The sequence below is a fragment of the Callorhinus ursinus genome, unplaced genomic scaffold (genome assembly GCF_003265705.2).
Source record: "Callorhinus ursinus isolate GAN/ISIS: 27379988/994484 unplaced genomic scaffold, GSC_fseal_2.0 scaffold13, whole genome shotgun sequence".
NCBI classification, from domain to species: Eukaryota; Metazoa; Chordata; class Mammalia; order Carnivora; family Otariidae; genus Callorhinus; species Callorhinus ursinus.
This window is the reverse complement of record NW_027397075.1, coordinates 22,554,712-22,573,255: the sequence shown is the minus strand read 5'-3', so window position 1 is coordinate 22,573,255 and position 18,544 is coordinate 22,554,712. Positions and strand designations below refer to the sequence as shown.

At 39.3% G+C, this 18,544-nt stretch overlaps 2 protein-coding genes across 19 annotated transcripts in view; one reads left to right on the top strand and one right to left on the bottom strand.

Moving 5' to 3' along the window:
• The window catches only part of CEP170 (centrosomal protein 170), a 137,966-nt gene extending 122,109 nt beyond the window's left edge, over positions 1 to 15,857 (bottom strand). For all 11 annotated transcript variants that reach the window (XR_012380518.1, XM_025877569.2, XM_025877575.2 and 8 more), the window contains exon 1: positions 15,592 to 15,857. The gene's annotated coding sequence lies outside the window, so the exon portion shown is untranslated. The remainder of the gene's footprint in view (positions 1 to 15,591) is intronic.
• A 434-nt stretch (positions 15,858 to 16,291) lies between these two features.
• Positions 16,292 to 18,544, top strand: part of SDCCAG8 (SHH signaling and ciliogenesis regulator SDCCAG8) — a 232,069-nt gene continuing 229,816 nt past the window's right edge. For all 8 annotated transcript variants that reach the window (XM_025877582.2, XM_025877581.2, XM_025877588.2 and 5 more), the window contains exon 1: positions 16,292 to 16,768. In XM_025877582.2, coding sequence (XP_025733367.1) covers positions 16,522 to 16,768 — 247 coding nt within the window. In that variant the 5' untranslated portion in view covers positions 16,292 to 16,521. The remainder of the gene's footprint in view (positions 16,769 to 18,544) is intronic.

The following is an 18,544-nucleotide window of genomic DNA, read 5'->3' as shown; positions in this document are numbered from 1 at the left end:
CATTAGGTATGTAATAATTTGCTGGAAATATTTTATAGTGTGACTATTTCTGAGAAAGCCATTCTTTTAAGGGACGGAATCTCCAGACACAGCTAAAGAGCAATGCCTACTGACATTTATTTCATTTGGAGAAGAGCTTCTCTAAGTTTGAGGAAAAAAGCAGCTACAATAAGATTAAAAGCTTACTGGTGTTTTTAAGAACAATTATTAGTAGGAGATAATACTCTGAGTCAAATATCAGGATATGCCAAAAAAAAAAAAAAAAGGGTTCACCTTCCAAATGCCTTGTCTCTCTTCACTCCTACCTTCTTCCCCTTTTCTTTCCATCTCTGTGTACCACTGCATACCACAAATGTCCTCCCAATCCTCTGACTCTCTCTTCTTTGTGACTAAAAAGGCCATAAGCACAAAACTGAAGAGTTTTCTGAATTTTTCACACACACAATAGTGCTTTAAAAGTTGGGAGTAACCTTAGAAATAATATAGTTTAAGCCTTTTATTTTTACGAGTGAGCAAAATGAAACAGTGAAAGACTTGTTCAATGTTACAGCTATAGCGCCAAAACTAAAATGGAGATCTAAACTCCTTGTGCAAAGTACTCTTTTATTTACACCTCATTGACAAAGCATGCGCGCACGCGAGCACGTGTGTGTATTTATCCTAAAATCAGGAAACACCCTCAAAAGTCATGTGTGACAGAACATAAGCCATCTGGTTTTTCTGGAGCAGATATCTGATGACACTATTTATTAAATAAAATGATATATGTGCTTTAGTTTGTAAAACAAATTTAGGCCTATACAAATGACTGTCTCAAAAGAAAATAATTTGGTTCCTGCCTTCCTGTGACCCCCATTTTTTCCTTGCAGTTTTGCAACTTTTGACAGAAAAATGGTTTCCTATAACTGTACTAAACGATAAAATCATGTCACACTACTAAAGACCAATCTATGGGGTAAATGCTAGCAAAAGGAAAAATAAATATTAAATTAATGAATGAAAATCCTATTGATATTTCTATGGTTAAATTTTTTATTTGAACTAGTTTAACATCCATTAGATGTTTGAGAATCCTATGAAAGATAGGACAATCTTGCATTTCACAGATACATATTAATTTTATATTCATTTCCTGGGGACTTGGATCAGACATTTTCACATGATCAAATAAAAATACTCAAAATAAAAAGAGAAGTAAATAATTTTTGTTCCCAGTAAGTGCCCAGTAACTCAGATTTATAAATTTCTTAGTTATTCTTCCCTACTCTGGACATTAGCCCTATTTCTGTCCTTATTTTTGACACTGATATATGATAAAAATTTACTTTTCCTTCTTCACTTATGCTGGATCAACACAGGTTTACCCAAATCCTTATACATTTTTAAGAAGTGATTTTGATTATTATGTTTGAATTTTGTCAAATAGTAAACTTATTTTTTAGAGTCATAAGGTATACATACATATCAAATAACTCAAATCCGTGAAGTAGAAAGTAATTTTTGTAACAGAACTCAGTACCCATATTAGTAAATCTGAATTTCCAGGGCCAACATAACTTTTGTATTTTGAACATGATACCTTTAGATAGCAACTCATTTTGGCAAGATGCTTTACTATTTTTAAGAAATGCTATTTCTTGTTAAGAAAACTTCTAAAATCCAGCTCTTAAAAGTGGAGCCGCCTGTACATGCAGCAAAATTGGAATATAAAAATACGAATGCCTACTGGAATCTAAGGATATTTTTCAGAGTGCCTTTTCAGAATGCTGTGACCTAAAATTAATGAACTTTCCTCAAAAGGGGTTATTGTATTCTTATATGTTGTAAGAACTTAATGTTTTAAATGTAAGTTTTGGCATTTGCAATTTTGTTTCACAATACAATTGTTTATAATGTGCTTTAAAATGAATTATTAGAAAGCATGAAATTTTTTTTTAAACCTTGAGAAAGAAAATTAAGTACAGACAGCATACAGTTCATTTAAAGGAGCTTTCTCTCCTTCCCTTTAGGGCCAGGCTTTAAAAACTGGTCTTTTTTTGCTAATTCTACTTCCTTACCTTTCAACTACTTTTTTTTTTTTTTTAATTAAGGATTTATTTGAGAGAGAGAGGGAGAGAAGGGGAAGAGGGGCAGAGGGAGAAAGAATCCTGAAGCAGACTCCTAGGTGAGTGTGGAGCCAGATGCGGGGCTCAATTCCAGGACCCTGAGATCATGACCTGAGCAGAAAAAATCAAGAGCCACCGCTTAACCAACTGAGCCTCCCAGGTGTATCCCACCCCCCAACTGTTTTTTTAAGTAGGCTCCTCATGCCTAGCATGGAGTCTACATGGGGCTTGAACTCACAACCCTGAGATCAAGATTTAACCCCAGATTAAGAGTTGGACACTTGGGACGCCTGGGTGGCTCAGTCAGTTAAGCATCTATCTGCCTTCGGCTCACGTCATGATCCCAGGGTCCTGGGATCCTGTCCTGCATCAGGCTTCTTCCTCACTGGGGAGCCTGATTCTCCCCTTGCCTGTGCTGCCTCTCTCTCTCTCTGACAAATAAAATCTTAAAAAAAAAAAAAAAGATGCTTAAACGACTAAGCCACCCAGGTGCCCCTTCAACTATTCTTGAATTAACCTATGTACTGAAGTTTTACTGAGTTTCTGTCCTCTCTCTTCCTCTCAACCACCTTTGTCTACTGTGGTTAAAAATGTTCTCCTAAATCCAATGATCTTTAATATTCCCATCTTACTTCACCTGCCAATATCTTTGATCATTCTTACCTTCTAGAACATCACTTTGGTTTCCTCTCACTTCAGTGGCTACTACTTAATGTCTTTGAAAGTCTCTACTTTTTCTTTAAATCCTTGTTTTTTAGGGGGTTACTGCTCAATACAAGATCCCTTTGAGACTTCTTTGAAGCCACCGGAGTTCAAAAACTGCTCACTATGTCGTCACAGATCTAAATTTCAAGGCAAAACCTCATGCAGACCTTATCTCTAATTGCTTATAATTTTCAGTTCCATGTCCCCACTGGCTCCTCAGAATCAATTTTAAAGAATTGAATCCTTCCATTTTCTGAACAAAATCTGCCTTTCCTCTTGTTTTCCCTATCTTGGTGAATGGCATTACCAGTCACCCAGGTACTCTCTTTCCCAATCTCCCTTTACTTAGATGAGTCACTGATGTTTATCATGAAAATGGTATTTTCCGATTCCTCAAAAAGACCCCTTCAGTTTGGACTGACTGGTGTGACAACAGGGGAGAGCAGGGAGAGGAGGAATGGCCTGTAATTGTGAAGACTAAGGAACAAGAAATTTAAAAAAGATACTAGAGCAAAGGAAATACAGAATGTGCTGACTGAGAATGCCAAGACTGGAGGGAAAAGTACAAACTGGGCCCAAGAAAAGGAGAAAAGAATGAGTAAGTCAGACAACAGAAATCCTAGTGATGAAAACAGACACCTGAGAAGCAGATGAAAGAAATGGTTGTCAAGACAGCATTCTCTGATGAAATATTCATCTTATTATATACCTCATTTTGTATCTTTGGGGAGCAGGGGGATATTACTTTGCAATTAGTCTAAAATCCATTAGCGAAAAGGTGCAAGATTCTATTAACGAATTAGGTTCTGAATGTTATTCACAATAATTACTAGACATTCTTCTGCTGGAGACCAAAGAAGCCCATCATCCCCTTGTCCTCACCCTCCCCAAACAAATCTCTACATTTTACTTCTTTTACTCTTCATTTAATCGCATTCTATTTATTCCCACCTCTCCACTTTAGAAATTTAAGATTGATTCTGTACAGTAGATCCTTCACATTCTGGAATTTGTTACTCACCACTTAGAATCATAGGTTTAAACCATGCTGTTTCACCTCAAGCAAAAGCTCTTATTTTTATTGAATAGCACAACACCAAATTCTTAACAGAGTGGAAGCAGAAGGTAGTGAGACATAGGACTGACAGTAATTACTTCATTCCTGAATTTGCTACTGAAGGAAGTAGTATGATCACTAAGTTAGAGAAACAGTGTATGCTTCCTTCAACAGCTCTTCAGATTAAACACAAACAAAAAACTCTTTTACCATTCCTCTTTAAAAAGTACACACACACCGTGCCCCTCAAGAGGGATAGCTCAGTGTCAGTGTTAATTTTGTCAGCTAGCTATTTACAGAAAAATTGAGTTCAGTAACACTACTGGAATAGAAAACAATATATTTCATATTTCAACTGCTGTTTGCCAATACTTGTTAGAAAATAATTCAGTAGCATATTCAGAAAACTTAAAAGTGAAACAATTTCAAATGATTTAAGAGCCTTTTCTTAAAAACACACATTACCGTCTGTAGTTTACTTTGAAATTCATCAAAATGTAAGATGCACTGATGAACAGACAATGGATATATGGCCAGATGTGTGATAAAAACTAATATAATGTTGGGGCACCTCGGTGGCTCAGTTGGTTAAGCATCTGCCTTTGGTTCAGGTCATGATCTTGGGGTCCTGGGATCAAGTCCTGCATCGGGCTCCCTGCTCAGCAGGGAATCTGCTTCTTTCTCTCCCTTTGCCCCTCCCCCTGCTCATGCTCTCTCTCAAATAAATAAAATCTTTAAAAAACAAAAACCCAAATATAATGTTAATAGTACAATCAAATGGTGGGTAGATGAGTACTCACTATGAAATTCTTTCAATTTTCTGTATATTTGAGATAAACCACATACACACAGACCTTTGTATTAAAACAACCCATCTCATAAATTAACCCGAGTGAAAGAGAGAATAAAATAGTTTAAAAAGTCAAACCTCTGAGAATACTTTTTTTTTTAAAGATTTTATTTATTTGTTAGAGAGAGAGAGCGTGGGCGAGAGAGAGAGTGAGCAAGGGTACAAGCAGGGGGAGCTGCAGGCAGAGGGAGAAGCAGGCTCCCTGCTGAGCAAGGAGCCTGATACGGGACTCGATCCCAGGGTACTGGGATCATGACCTCAGCCGAAGACAGACACTTAACCGACTGAGCCACCCAGGCGTCCTGAGAATACTCTTTATATAAAATCTAAGGAATGTCCACAAAGCTGAAGTGAGAAAAAACTTTAAAGCCTTACAAGTGTTTTCTACTAAACTAGAAAAAATAAAAATAAACTTATCCAACAAACTAGTAGAGATGAAGGATTAAAGATCTTAAAAGTAGCTAATGAATTAAAAACACAAAAATAAAAATGATAAATCAGAAGTTCATTCTTTAAAAGAAAAAAAAAAGTACTAAAATCTCTGGCAGATTTTTTTCTTTATCCATCATAACATTTGGCTTTGTAATAAAAAGATATAGCCACAGACATGATTTTTTAAATTTATTAAAATAACTACAACTTTATGCTTCTAAATTTGAAAATCTCAAGTGAATAAACTTCTAGGAAAATGAGAATGACATAATTGACTAAAAAAAACAGGAACTTGAATAGATCTGAAAACATTATCAAAAACTAAGACCCCAAATATACAATGGACTATTACTCAGCCATAAACAAGAATGAAATCTTGCCATCTGCAAGAAAATGGATGGATGTAGAAGGTATAATGCTAAGTGAAATCAGTCAGAGAAAAACAAATGCCATACGTGGAATTTAAGAAACAAAGGGAAAAAAAAGACAAACCAAAAATCGTACTATTTTTTTTTAATTTATTTATTTGTCATAGAGAGAGAGAGAGAGAGAGAGCGAGCACAAGCAGGGGGAACGAGCAGAGGGAGAGGGAGAAGCAGACTCCCCACTGAGCAGGGAGCCTGATGTGGGACTCGATCCCAGCACCCTGGGATCATGACCTGAGTTGAAGGTGGACGCCCAACCGACTGAGCCACCCAGGCGCCCCCAAAAATCGGACTCTTAACTACAGACAAGAAACAGGTGGTTATCAGAGGGGAGGTTGGTGGGGGATGGGTGAAATAGGTGAAGGGGATTAAGAGTACACTAATTGTAATGAACACCGAGCAATATATAGAACTGTTGAATCACTATATTGTACACCTGAAATAAAGTAACAGATGTTAACTAGACTAGAATTAAAAGAAACAAATAAAAATAAGGCCCCCCAACCTACCCCAGAGTCTCCTTGTCATGTTTCAGATCATAAAAAAATTAATAAACTGGGCTTCATCTCAATCAAAACCCCAAAAGGACTTTTTCAAATGAGGCTGACAAAATAGTTCTAAAACACATCTGGAAAAAATAAGCATATGAGGAAAACTAAGTAAATTCTGTTAAAACCAGTGTAGTGTCGGAAGAACAGTCTGTCCATTTACAAATGGATTATTATAAACCTATGTTATAAAACGTGGTAATAATACAGCAGTGCAGGGGCGCCTGGGTGGCTCAGTCGTTAAGCGTCTGCCTTCGGCTAAGGTCATGATCCCAGGGTCCTGGGATCGAGCCCCAAATTGGGTTCCCTGCTCCGCGGGGAGTGTGCTTCTCCCTCTCCCACTCCCCGTGCTTGTGTTCCCTCTCTCGCTGTCTCTCTGTCAAATACATAAATAAAAAACCTTTAAAAAAAATAACATAGCAGTGGGTGCCTGGGTGGCTCAGTTGGTTAAGCGACTGCCTTCGGCTCAGGTCATGATCCTGGAGTCCCGGGATCGAGTCCCACATCGGGCTCCCTGCTCAGCGGGGAGTCTGCTTCTCCCTCTGACCCTCCCCCCTCTCATGCTCTCTGTCTCTCATTCTCTCTCTCGCAAATAAATAAAATCTTAAAAAAAAAAAATAACATAGCAGTGCAGAAATAGGTAGATGGAATAAAAGATCCAGAAATAAACCTAAGCATATTAACAGGACATTTCAAATTGTATAGGATAATGAAGAGTTATGCAATAAATGGTACTGAGACAGAAGGCTATAATATATATAGGCCTAAACATATTTCATAAAAATTAACACATTTGCACATATTCACATCATAAATTCTATGAGAATAAATATAGGTATGTATCTAATAAAACTTTGTGCAGTGGTATTACTTCATAAAGGAAAAGGAAAAGAAAAATTGGACTATACACAAGTTAAAAATCTTTGTTGGGTAAAAATGAATTTAAAAAGGAAAATGACAATCTGGGAAAAAAATTTTACAATGTACAAGACAAAGGAATTGTTACAAGTATACACAATAATGAACATTCCTTCAGAAAAGGGTATACACAAGCAATTCAGATTAGAAATACAATGGCCAATAAACATATTTTTTTTGCCAACATATTTTTAAAAAACTCTTCAGATATATTACTGATAAGAGAAAGCTAAATAAGGTTTTCAGTTTATCATGTTGGCAAAATTTTTAAAAAGATATGTAATATCCAGCACTGGTGTAGGGTTGAGGCAACAATCTCATATACCAATGACGGAAGCATATACTGGAAAAGACCAGGGCAGAGGGGTGGATTTCATCAGAAAATGAGAAAAGGCTTTAGAATTCTGAACAGCAGGGAGCCTACTTCTCCCACTCCCTCTGGCCCTCCCCCCTCGTGTTCTCTCTCACTTGCTCTGCTCTCTCTCTCAAATAAATAAATAAATAAAAATCTTTCCTTTGGCAAAGAAAAATATTAATTTGCACAGAAATTCACAGTTGTTTGCAATTTTAGAAATACCCTTAATTTCCATAAATTGTAAGTAAATTACAAGTTTGATAACATGGACTCCTATACCCTCGAGAAAAATTAGAAAGTTTAATTTCATGATAAAATGTTACCAGATTCAACCCAAATAGACAAGAATATAGAACAGTGGCATCACTGGCTGGGGGATTGCGAGAAAGTGTTCTTCCTGATGTAATGGTATTTTCTAAGTATTCTGCAAAAGACAAAGATTAGTTTTATAATATGAAAAAAAAAGCATGAAAAAATAAGGTGGCCTTCAATTTGCAATGCATTGATTACCCATGAGAAGTGTTTATTGAGCAACTCAGCAAATAATAATACATGGGGTCCTCAAGATAGATATTTTGAAGTTACAGTCCCACTGCCTCAAAAAAGTCTTTACTGCTTAAGAATTATTGCTCAAAGTCCTCTATTTGCAATGTTCCTTTTTTCACCTCTATATCAAGTATGCCCTTGTCCTCTGTTTCCTCAAATCAGTTTCTAGCTGGCTGCCTTGAGTACAAGACCCTTAACAAACCCTATGCTTTGAATTTGTACTTTACTATTCCACATAAGATGTGACAAACCCTTATCTGGTAAAACACCTTTCAGGAAAAAAAGCCAGTTAAAAAGGGAAGATTTTCCTGGTTGGCCTGGAAAAAAGTAAGCTGGCCTGCTTAGAAAAATTTTTCTGACTTCATTCTCATTTAGACACTGCTTGGAATTAAAGGATGAGTTTAGGATTGGAGAAAGTTATTATCTCAAAGCCTCTTTCCCACATCATGTCTTTTTTTCCACTCCCAAGAACACTAAAATAATGTGCAAAACTGCCCTATGGGGATGAAATGCAGGAGAAGCAGAAAACTATTCCTACAGTGTCAAACTGAAAAAATATTTCTATTCATCACCCCAAACAAAACATTTCTTCACACGTAACCCTAGCAAGGGGCACCACATCTGGGGCGATGGGAGATCTGTACCTGCAATCATACCTTTCACTTGTCTTTTACATCATTTGCTTTTCAAAAAAACCTCTGAGGTAAATGGACTATCACTAGATTTACTTTATAGATGAAGAAACTGAACTTCTGAAATGAAGTGACATGTTTAAGATCACACAAGTCATGACTGAATCAATCCCTGACAGCAAATTCTCCTCACTGAGGAGCACTGTCTCTCCTTTTCAGTCCTGGGCACCAGCAGCAAACACAGCCGTCCACCCAAGAAACAGCAGGCGCGGTTTACAAATCAAACTTTGTTCAGGACTTTAGATTTAGCAGTTTCTGGGGGAGAATAAATGTGAACATCCCCATCAAAAAAACCAGAAGAAAGAGATGTCTAACAAAAGGTTCTCATCCAGTTTATAAGGAGTGTTCAGGTGATTAAAGGTGGTATAGTCTGACTCAACATCCCTTATCTCTAAAAATTACTTGGCTTCTGGGACAGCATACTCTTACTACTTCTTTTCAATCCTTCTCGATAACTCTTCTCTCTTGCTAAGCCTTTCACTGTTGAAGAGTATCAGGTCTCAACTCTTGGACCTCTTCTCAACCTAATTAACCAACTCCCAAACTAAGTGATGTCTTCCAGTCCTATGGCTTTAAATACGTTCTACTGGTGATGCTTAAGATTTAAGTATGTTCAGGCCTGAACCTCTCTGAATTGCGTACTTGTATATTCCACTGCCTACTTGATAGTTCCACTCAGATGTGTGACAGACATTTCAAACTTCACATATCCAAAACTCCTCATTTTTTAAAACCAGACCTTGTAACTTTACCTCCACCATTATCACTCTAGTCGAAACCATTAACAACTTAGTACAGATCACTCTTAGCTCATCTCCCTGTTCCCCTTTTCCCGTCCAGTCTGTTCTCCACAAAAGTCAGAACTATATTTTACAAAATATAATACAATTCTTTTGTCATTCCCCTCAAAACCCTCCAATGAACTCCCAAAACACAGAATTAACCCTCCAATTTCTATCCAACCTCATTTCCTTCTATTCTTTCTTCTTGCTCTCTCATCTCCAGCCAGTGCTCTCCTTATTCTCCGAATTCACACATCCCATTCCTGTCTCAGGACCACTGCACAGTCCAACCACACACCTACATGGCTTACTTCCTCACCTAACACAAGTCTCTGCTAAACATCACCTCTTCACAGAGCAGTATTCCCTAACTGTTCCTAAAACGGTAACTCTCAAGGTGCAGCATATTGTCTTAAGAGGTTATCTTTTGGGGTGCCTGGGTGGCTCAGTCATTAAGCGTCTGCCTTCGGCTCGGGTCATGATCCCAGGGTCCTGGGATTGAGCCCCGCCTTGGGCTCCCTGCTCAGTGGGAAGCCTGCTTCTCCCTCTCCTACTCCCCCTGCTTGTGTTCCCTCTCTTGCTGTGTCTTTCTCTGTCAAATAAATAAAATCTTAAAAAAAAAAGAGGTTATCTTTTGTGTAAAAGAGGGGCAGTGGGCTAAGTATATATATCTGCTTAACTTGAAAAAAAATTCACTGGAATGATACAGAAGAAATAATAAAACGTTACCTATTGGATTAGGGAAAGTGCTAACTTGGCAAACAAGGTGAGGGGTAGGAGGATTTTTCACAATAGTTGTTTTTAAAATAGTTTGATTTTTTTGAACCGTTTGAATATTCTGAGGGACTACTTAAAAACAAATGAAAAATAGCAGTCCTCCATCACAGTCTATCCCATTACTCCACATTTTCTTCATAGCGCTTATGCTTACTTGACTCATTATTGTGTAATTATCCGTATCACCCAACAGACTGTAAACTTTAACCAACTCCTTCAATACTGGAGATTATAATGGTTTTCTCCTTAATTAAAAACAAAAAAACATTCAAATGGTTTTCATTCTCTTTGTGTCCCCTCTCTTCTCAAGCATATTTTATTTATGTTACATTTACTCTATTTATAAATCTGCATGGCTTTGTCCTTGGCTATATCCAGTACATGGCCAGGATGAAGACATAAGAGGGCTGGCTTGTTAAATTTATAAATGTCTAAAAGCCAGGAAGGGAAGCTAATCCCTTGGATGACAGAATCATGATTCGAGAAGATCTCAACAAGTTTTAACTATAGCTATATTCAAGGAGATGGTATCTGAAAGGGTTAAAGCTTAACACTGTTTCAAAAAATCATCTATGTATACATACAGAATGGGAAAAATCTTAAAATAAAAAAAACAGTGGCTTATGTTGACTACATCAGTGGTTTCCAAATTTTCAAAAAACAAAATGAAAAACAACATACGATTGCCAACTTTTTGTTCATTTAAGAACCAAACCAATACAAAAAAACCCAAGGCAAATATTGAAAGAAACTTACCACAGACTAAAACTATCATTTCATAAAGAGAGGTCATTTTAACATTAGAAAAGTAGAAATACAGAAACTCAAATCCCTTAAATTGCATGACAATAACTTGAAAAGCCATATAACATTGTTCTCACATTTCCAAGATATTACTATTATTAAAGAGTTAACAAAATTTTAGACTGTAAACACAAATGTATAGCTTGAATTAAGGAAACAGTAATTTCACTACACTACATTCGGGCCATAATTACAGAATTAAATATAAAAACTAGATCAGAACAAAAAGAACAGCACTGACAAAACTGAATCTAGTTGACAAGAGATGAGAAAGGTAAAGGGAACAACATCAATATCATATGAAGTTGTAAGGGTTATAATATTTAATTTAGAAAAGAGAAAACCGAGCAAAGAAATACCTTACTGTATCTTACTCTTACAACAGAACTACAACCAATGGGGAGAAGTTATATAGTAAAGCAAATACCAGCCCCATTTAATTAAAATCTTCCTATTATACTTTCCAAAAGCTAAATGAGACATCCTATGCCTCTGTTCATGAAAGTGTTGTTCTTGGAGAAGTTGGACTCAGTAAGATCTCAAGGACATGAGTAGTAGAAGGCACACTATACCAGATGACTCTAAAGTCTCCTCTAATTCTAAAATTTTGTGAATCAGAAAAGAGTACAGTTTGCTTTCTCAATTTACCAAAAAGGATGAATGGAAAGAATTTGGGCCTCTGTCAAAAAGACAAAGGTTCAGTTACAGGCTCTACCACTTAGAGCCATGACACAGAGGCAAAATTATTCACTAACTCTAGGCTTCAAATATTCTCAAATTTAAATGTGTAAACTTATATCTTATATACAAGACTGTTGCATGAATTACACACACACAGACACACACAAGCTGCCTGATACATAGTAGGTTTCAATACATGGTAGATATTATTTATTCAATAAATATCATGTCCCAAAGGGTAATATGTTCTATATTACCTACTACTTATTGATATACTCAAATAATGATTTATTCTCTGCTATGTCTCATATTGTTTCTCAAACCTAAGCAATGCATACTTGAGATTCTTTTCCACTTCCATGTTTTGTATAATCCCTATTTGTATGTAAGTAATTTTTGTAAGTAAATTTTGTAAATTTTGTAATTTTAACCTTGCTTTTGTTCGTTTCCTTTCTACCTTTGTTTGACATAAAAGAGGGCTTTACCTTCAGTATATATTGACGATGTCATTCATTCTGGCCAAAAAAAAGGTATAATATAGATATACTGTTGCATAGTCATTCAATTAAACTAGACTCTACTACCAGACAGATGTCTTCTTATTCTTTTGTATTGCCCACACTGGCTAACTCATTGCTGAGCACTTCCCTCAAAAAATATTTAAGTAAATAAATTAAATCCCATTTCACCAAGTGTAGTTGATTATTGGAAATCTTGGTTATTAACAAAAGTTTATGAAATAAAGATGGTCTGAGATTTCTCCCCATAAGAAGAAATTCATTTCTTACTGAAATATAGCAACACTCAATGTTCTCCTCCATTATTATATAACCATCAAGGATTTTTCAGATGGTATCTAATTGCTCTTTTGTTATACTTCTGTAATAATTTGCATCTGTACAGATATTTTAGTTGGCAATTTAGTACACTGCTGTCTGTTAGATATTTATTAGACTAGGACACTGCTTAAAACCCCAATGTTCACGATAGAGAACAAAATCAATCATTACAAATTAAAATACTAAAAATTATTTTATAGGAGTATAATTTTGTTGAATAAAAAATGTTAAGTTTAAACACAGGCAGTATTTAGTACTAGATGAGTGATATCTGATTACTATCAGATGCAACAATAAAACTAGTTCTTTTTATCAAAAAGAAAAAACTGATACTAGGAATAAATAAAACAAATCACTAAAAGCATAGAATTTTTAAAAACACTGATATCTGCATTAATGGGCATAATATATGATAATTTTACAGCCTAAATTACATTATTCTAATGCTAAGACAGAAAACATAAAGATGGTTATTTCCAAATTGAGAACAATGAAATTTACCGATGAAATACATTTAAAGTTTGATTTAATATAATTCCACATGTTGAATTTAACTAGATTATCTCTAAGTAAGCTAAAATTTAAAAGGGCATGCTAATAAATTCTTTTAAAAAAGTCTACTAAAATGCATTGTAGAATTAAAGGGTGAGATTATAAAGAAAAAACAGCACTTTGTCAAAAGCAACTCAATGAAAAAACATACATTTAATTTTGATAAAAAGTTCGATATTTTTCTCAAGGTGAGTTAAGTTGAAAATAATATAATTCATTAATTGAAAAAAATGAACTTCATACTGAATAAAGGAAAGGGATAATTTCACTACACTACATTCAGGCCATAATTACAGAATTAAATATAAAATGGAGACAATCTTCTCCACATTCTTGTTACATGGCAATTTTATTTTTAACAGAGCTTATAGAGTTCATCATACCATAAAATACTACTGAGTATCAGGAAATAATATTAAAATATGGTTACTAAGAAGTAGTAGGGAAAAACTTCCAAGTTTTTTTTTTTTTTTTTGTGAAAAGCCCGTGTTAGAGCATCTTTCCTTATATTGTAAGGTAATTTATAAAACTAAAGCTCCACTTCAGTAGAATTATTTTTGCATCACAAGGAAAAGGACTAGATTAATACAACAAGGGTATCAATGAACTTGATTGTTAAAAACAACTCAAGGAGCATGTGGAGAAGCTTTCCATAAATTTTCACAGGGTAGGGGGAATAAGGGACACACCAAAAGAGCCCACTGCAGGAACATATCTTGGTTTTATTTGGCTCTGCCTTTCATTAGCAGTGACACTTGTACAGACAATTCAGTTAACTTTCCAAGTTTCAGTGTCTTCCTCTATGTCAAGTGCACTTAGATTCTTGAGTTTTAAAACACCCAAATCCTACGATATCTACAAAGTTACGAAGGACGAAAAACAGCCTTGGGTTTCACTTTTTAAAAAATAATGGTAGAAAGGGGCACCGGGTAGCTCAGTCGGTTAAGCATCTGCCTTCAGCTCAGGTCATGGTCCCAGGGTCCTAGGATCGAGCCCCGCATCGGGCTCCCTGCTCCTTGGGAGCCTGCTTCTCCCTCTCCCACTCCCCCTGCTTGTGTTCCCTCTCTTGCTGTGTCTCTCTCTGTCAAATAAATAAAATCTTAAAAAAAATAACGGTAGAAAAATACAAAATTATTTGTACCTTGCAATGTAGTATTTCCAGAACTGAATTACTAAATTTTTGAAGCCTATCCAGCTAGGGTTGTATCAGTGAAAATCTAGATACAGTATTTACAACGTAACTCTCTCCTCTCCCATTATCCCTCCACCTGCTCCTCCCCATCCTGCTTCATTCTTTCTTCCGCTTGTTTTAACGCCAGCAAACGGTTGTAACCACTGAAAATGGTTACAGTTAAGCTTAAGATGAAATCATTTTAAAAGATGCATTTTGAATCAACGATCATCTGCCCCACCACATTTCTCCCAAATGAGTGAATTTTCATTAAGAGAATGGAAGTATGAATAAACAAAATCAGAAACAGAAATGTACTGGGCCTGTTTTTTGTTTTGACTGCTCAAAAAACAAAACGGAAAGATGTGGCCTCATCTATTCCCTTAGGAACGCGAATGCCTTACCCACCCAATGAAAAAACAATTCTGCTGGTTCATTTCCCTGCTACACAACAGCCTCGTCGTCGGGCTCTTTCTAAGTCCAGTCTTCATCGCCATCTAGTAATTTCATATCGATGATCACCTTGGCAATGCTTGGACAGACACCGTCCCTGTCTTCCAGGGGCTTACATTCTTCAAATAAATCCCCAAAGCCCTACTAAACACGACCACCCCCCCAAAAAAACCCCAGAGATTCCATAACTTAGGACACGATTCCCACGTCTTCCCGCCCTGTGTCAGGCATAAAACGAAGGGAAGCATACCAAAACCCCACATTTGAATCTTAGGACAATGAAGCCGACAGGAAGCCGCTGTCTCCTCCCCCGGGTTTACTACGGAGCCAGAGCGAGCGCGGGTGCAGTCGCCTGGCAGGGTGCGTGACACCACGTCTTCCACGCCCTCCAACCGCGTCCAGAGGGCCTCACCTCCTCCAAACCGCCCCACATCCCCAACCAACCTCACAAAAAGGCCCCATACTGTTAGCTGCTCGGATGGGGGAAAAAATCCCTTCCCCAGTGGCAACGCAGCCATTCCCTCCAGTGCTCCGCCCGCACCCCTAACAAGCTGCTACGGCGCAGGGGGGAGGGCTGCACAAAGCCGAGAGAGGGCTGAAATGATTCAAGACCTTCTCGGGAAAAGGCGGCGGCCACCCGCCCGGAGGGACGGCGGGTGGGGCTGGGGGTAGGGTGGGGGAGGGGAGGGGCGGCCCCGACGAAGCCCCGGGTCCGGTGCCGGGGGGTGGGGGGAGGTGGTGGCGGCGCCGCGCGGAGCAGCGGGGAAGCGCCCCCTTCGCCGCCCGGCCCAGCACCCCCGGCCGCGCCCCGAGCCCCCGCTGCAAACCCAGAAGGATGTGGGGAAGTAGCGGCGGGGGCAGAGACAGCGCCTACCCGAGCAGCTGAGCGCATCACTTACCCCTCACCGCTGAGAGAGGGACCGGACGGGGGAGGCGGGGCGCGTCGCGTCCCGTGAGTCTCTCGCACGCCGTCCTCCCCCCACCCCGTCGTCCTCGTCGGCGCTGTTGTCGTCGTCGCTGCCGCTGCGGTCGAGCTCCCGGCCCCGAGCTCCGCTGGGCAATAACGTTATTCCACACACGCCCCGCACATAGCGGTAACGGCAAAGAGCGGCCGCCCAGTGCGCAGGCGCCTGAAGAAAGGGCGAGGAACCCGGCCCTATCCGCTCCGCCGGCCCAGTCCCAACGATCTCTTACTGCGCAGGCGCCAAACGCAAACAATGAAAAGGGGCTGTGCCGAGGGTCTCACCCAAAGGCTTCTCCAGCTGCCTATTGCGCAGGCGTGCTCCAAAGACCGGCTTGAACAATGAGGAGGACTCTGGCGTTAGCTGGGACCGCAACTAAAAAGGACTACAGTTCCCAGAGGGCAGTGCGCCAACTCCAAGTGGCGGTCTGGTTGCTGGGCATGCTAGGATTTGTAGTGTCGGATGCCTTCAAAACCTTGGCTGTTTGGGAGATTTAGAGCTTCTTTTTCTTGAGAATTTATTTGGTCGTTTTGGCAAATGTTGCGGCTGAAGGGTGAAGAACTTGTTATTTGTGTCCTTGAGAAGACTCAACTAGCAAACTTAGGAGAGTCAAGGCCTTCAGTGAGCTCTTTATGTCGGTTGGGTGGTCCAAACAGCAGGATGGGATAAAGGCAGGACTGAGCCAGCCTGGGCTACAGAAAAAGGGCGGAGCCTCCAAGCAGTCTCTTGGCAACCGGATCTGGCCGCCAAACCGCCAAAGCTTGTAGCGCGATGTCCTCTGGGAATTGTAGTATAGTTGGAAGGGCCTTTTAGGAGTTTCGTGACTGCAGGCCCGCAGCCTGCGGACTACAACTCCCGACGTCCAGCATGAGGGCCCCTGGGTGGGAAGGGCCCCATGCGAGCTCCGTCCGGGGTTCCATGCTCCCCAATGACAGCAGCGGCTGGAAGCAGGCGGGCGCTTCTCCGGCGCCAAGGCCTCCTGTTCCCCAAAGGGCGACACTGGACACTTCCCCACGTGACTCCCATCTCTGGGCCCCGGCTCTGTGCATGGCGAAGTCCCCGGAGAACTCTACCCTGGAGGAGATTCTGGGGCAGTATCAACGGAGTCTCCGGGGTGAGTTGCACCGAAGCTCTGCGCCCTAGCCCCTGTGTACCAGGGCCTAGTGGGCGGGAGCTGACCAGGTGCGTTTCCTTGGTTCGGCCCCAGCCAGGACACAGAGGAGGAAGATGGATGGTGCTGTGATCCTTGAGCAAGATGAAATAGTTTGTGTTTGTATTTACGGTTAAGCAGAGTTGTTTCCCTTGATTCCCGTAGTTACCTGAACCAACTCCCTGAGCTTGACTTAGGCATCTTTCTCACCCACGGCCAGCAGAAACTCTTGGGTGGCTCTAGTCCACTCTTGCCCACTTCCCATAATTTGCTCTTTAATCCAGTAGGTTCCTGATTCACGCTTTTTACACATTCAGATAGTGGTGTGATGGGCTGAAGATTTATCGGACCAGGAAAAAGAAAATACTAATTATTTTAATCACAAAAGCTTCCATTTAGTCGCCTAGCCTATTTACATACATCAAATCATTTAAAACTTATAGCAACGTTATGAATATTCCTCTTTTACACATGGAGAAATAAAGTTGCAAAGAGGTTGAGTCCACACAGCTGGTTAGTGGCAGAACCAGGTATTAAATTTAGTTAGGACTGACTGCCTTAAAAGCCTATTTTCTTCTTCACTAACCATGTCACAATTACTATTACTGAAACCTTATTTGGTTAATTCAGATTTTTTTAGTGTGGTTCCCTATCAGTGAGACTTTATAGAAGTGATGTTTGTACTTATAGATAGCTCTGTCATCTTGGACATCATACATACTATCTGGAAACCTCAGTACTGTTATTTTAAAGAGGAAGTTGTGGTATTGTCTACAGGGTTATTGTGAGGAGCAAATGAAATAATCCACGTAAAGCAGTGATTTTAAGCCTTTTTTTTTTTTTTTTACTGTTACCCATTGGTAAATACATTTTATATGGGACATAGAAAAGTTTCATTGGAGAATATTCTACTGAATAATATGCTCTATTCTTTTGCATTTTCTTAACCCTCTAGATCATGACCAACAGTTTTATTTTTTTTTTAAGGATTTTGTTTATTTATTTGAGAGAGAGAGCGTGCAAGCATGAGCAGGGGTAGGGGCAGAGGGAGAGGGAGAAGCAGACTCTCCGCTGAGCAAGTAGCCCGACATGGAACTCGATCCCAGTACCCTGGGATCATGACCTGAGCCACCCAGGCACCCATGACCAACAGTTTTAAAAGATTATTTAAAGTGTTTAGAACAGGGGCGCCGGGGTGGCTCAGACAGTTAAGCGTCAGTCTTCGGCTCAGGTCACGATCCTGGGGTCCTGGGATCGAGCCCCACATGGGGCTCTCTGCTCAGTGGGGAGCCTGCTTCTTTCTCTCCCTCTGCCTGCCACTCCCCCTGCTTGTGCTTTCTCTCTCTCTAATAAATAAATAAAATCTTTTAAAAAAATAAATGTTTAGAACAATGAGTCCTTTAAAAATGTCACCTACTATGTGTAAGGCGTGCTAGGTGCTGGGAATACAATAAAGAAGTAGACAGAGTCCCTGTGACCATGGAGCCTCTGGATTAGGGGGGAGAAAGAAAATAAACAAAATAATTACAGATTACTATGATAGAGAATAAGGGTAAAGATCAGTGCTTGGCACATAAGAAGCACTCCTTAAATGTTAGCTGCTGTTTATAATTGGTACTTGCAGCAAGGTGAAGATTTTTCGAGGAGATTAGAAAGTTTATCTTCTAGTGACTCTAGATTTTGTAAGCGTTACTGTGTATTGTTTCCATCTGTCAACAGTGTTATAAACTGTCAACATTC